Raw genomic sequence first — 1,421 nt, 5'->3', positions numbered from 1 at the left:
CGTATGTGTAAACATACCTGGCAATAAAAAAAACTCATTCTGATATCTCACACACCCCTATTGATTTTAGCTTTTTGTTGCTTTCATTTAGTATCAGTGTGTATTTCATATTACGTTACACCAGTGTAATACCACACGCCATCAATATTATAAAAGCACAATGTCACAATTATGCTCTTGTTTTATTTCTCCTTAGTTCATTTAACAGGACAGAAAGGCAAAGAGCTGATGTTTGATGATCTGCCGCATGAGGCTGAGAGCATTGAGCATTTTACAAAAGCTGGCTGGTAAGAGGTGTGGAGGAGAGAATGGGGCGTCCTGACTGATCGACTGACTGACAAGAACAGCCGCCTGACCATTAAAAACTTCACATCCAGTGATGAAGGAACTTACACAGCTGAAATCTCAACAGGAGTAATCCCCGTCACCGTGACGGTCACAGGTGAGAGAAATTTGATCGCTTTGCCTTTCATGCAGTGTGTAACACAGCTCCAAGTGAATGAAAACATCCTGCAAAGTGTTAAATCTGAAAGTGCACTGTGTATAAAGTTATTGTCTCTCTAAAGCAAGAGTCGACTCTGAATCATAGAAACAAGTCGTTTTTAAAACTAATCCCAAGTTGGTCAACATGAAACATTAGCATATTGCCCGCCCACTTGTTGGTCTTTTCAGGTTGGTCAAAATGAAAATGCAAATACATTTTTTGCCACTAGGTGCCACTTTTGGAGCGCTGTTTCCCCGGTAACGCTGTACACAAAGCAGCACTGCGCTCACAAACGCTGCTTTATCAGGCATTACAGACGAGATCCAATCAGAACAATCACCGCAGATCAGCGTCACACAAAGGAGGGGTTTGGAAAAATTAATCGTTGAGCGAATCGTTTGGGAGTCGTTGAGAAAGTAAGGTGAAAATATTTTTTTTATCAAAAAGCTATAACATGTGACATAAGCAAAATAATCACTCAGTGAAGGTGTAACAAAATGTCTCTATGGCAGAAAATTGTTTTTTTTAAATCCTGTGTCCAGGGATTTTTTTTGCCATGCTGTGGTCATAGAGCTCTTTGTGGTGTTGCCTAGATGTTGAACTAGATTTGTTGCATCAAATTCACACGTACTCCGTCTGCTAGAGCCCTGAACGAGCCTCAAATTTAGGCCCTAGTCCGGCCCTGGCCCGAGACGCTCAGGCCCTAGCCCGGCCCGTGTCCGACAGCTTATCAGAATTACCGGCCCGAGCCCAACCCCGACCCGAGCACATCTTTTTTTCCCCTTCTCCCAAATGTGTCCTGACGGCACGCACCATACATGCTGCTGCTGCTGGACACTACGTCTAGCACGGTCTTGTGTTGTTTCCACCAGCGAGGCAATTTTTTTCATCACTAATTCATGGATGTCTAAAATATAAAAATAAGGAGAAGCCTAAA

At 42.9% G+C, this 1,421-nt stretch overlaps 1 protein-coding gene across 1 annotated transcript in view; it reads left to right on the top strand.

The window, feature by feature from the left end:
- Positions 1-196: 196 nt before the first annotated feature.
- LOC107569136 (nurim) overlaps positions 197-1,421 on the top strand; it is a gene marked incomplete at its 5' end in the record, with an annotated part of 14,444 nt that continues 13,219 nt past the window's right edge. The window contains 2 exons of the mRNA XM_016255140.1: positions 197-287; positions 378-442. Coding sequence (XP_016110626.1) covers positions 197-287; positions 378-442 — 156 coding nt within the window. The remainder of the gene's footprint in view (positions 288-377; positions 443-1,421) is intronic.

This window comes from Sinocyclocheilus grahami, unplaced genomic scaffold (assembly GCF_001515645.1).
Source record: "Sinocyclocheilus grahami isolate Dianchi unplaced genomic scaffold, SAMN03320097.WGS_v1.1 scaffold1315.1, whole genome shotgun sequence".
Classification (NCBI taxonomy): Eukaryota; Metazoa; Chordata; class Actinopteri; order Cypriniformes; family Cyprinidae; genus Sinocyclocheilus; species Sinocyclocheilus grahami.
The sequence above is the reverse complement of the archived record's forward strand: the minus strand, read 5'-3'. Positions and strand labels throughout refer to the sequence as shown.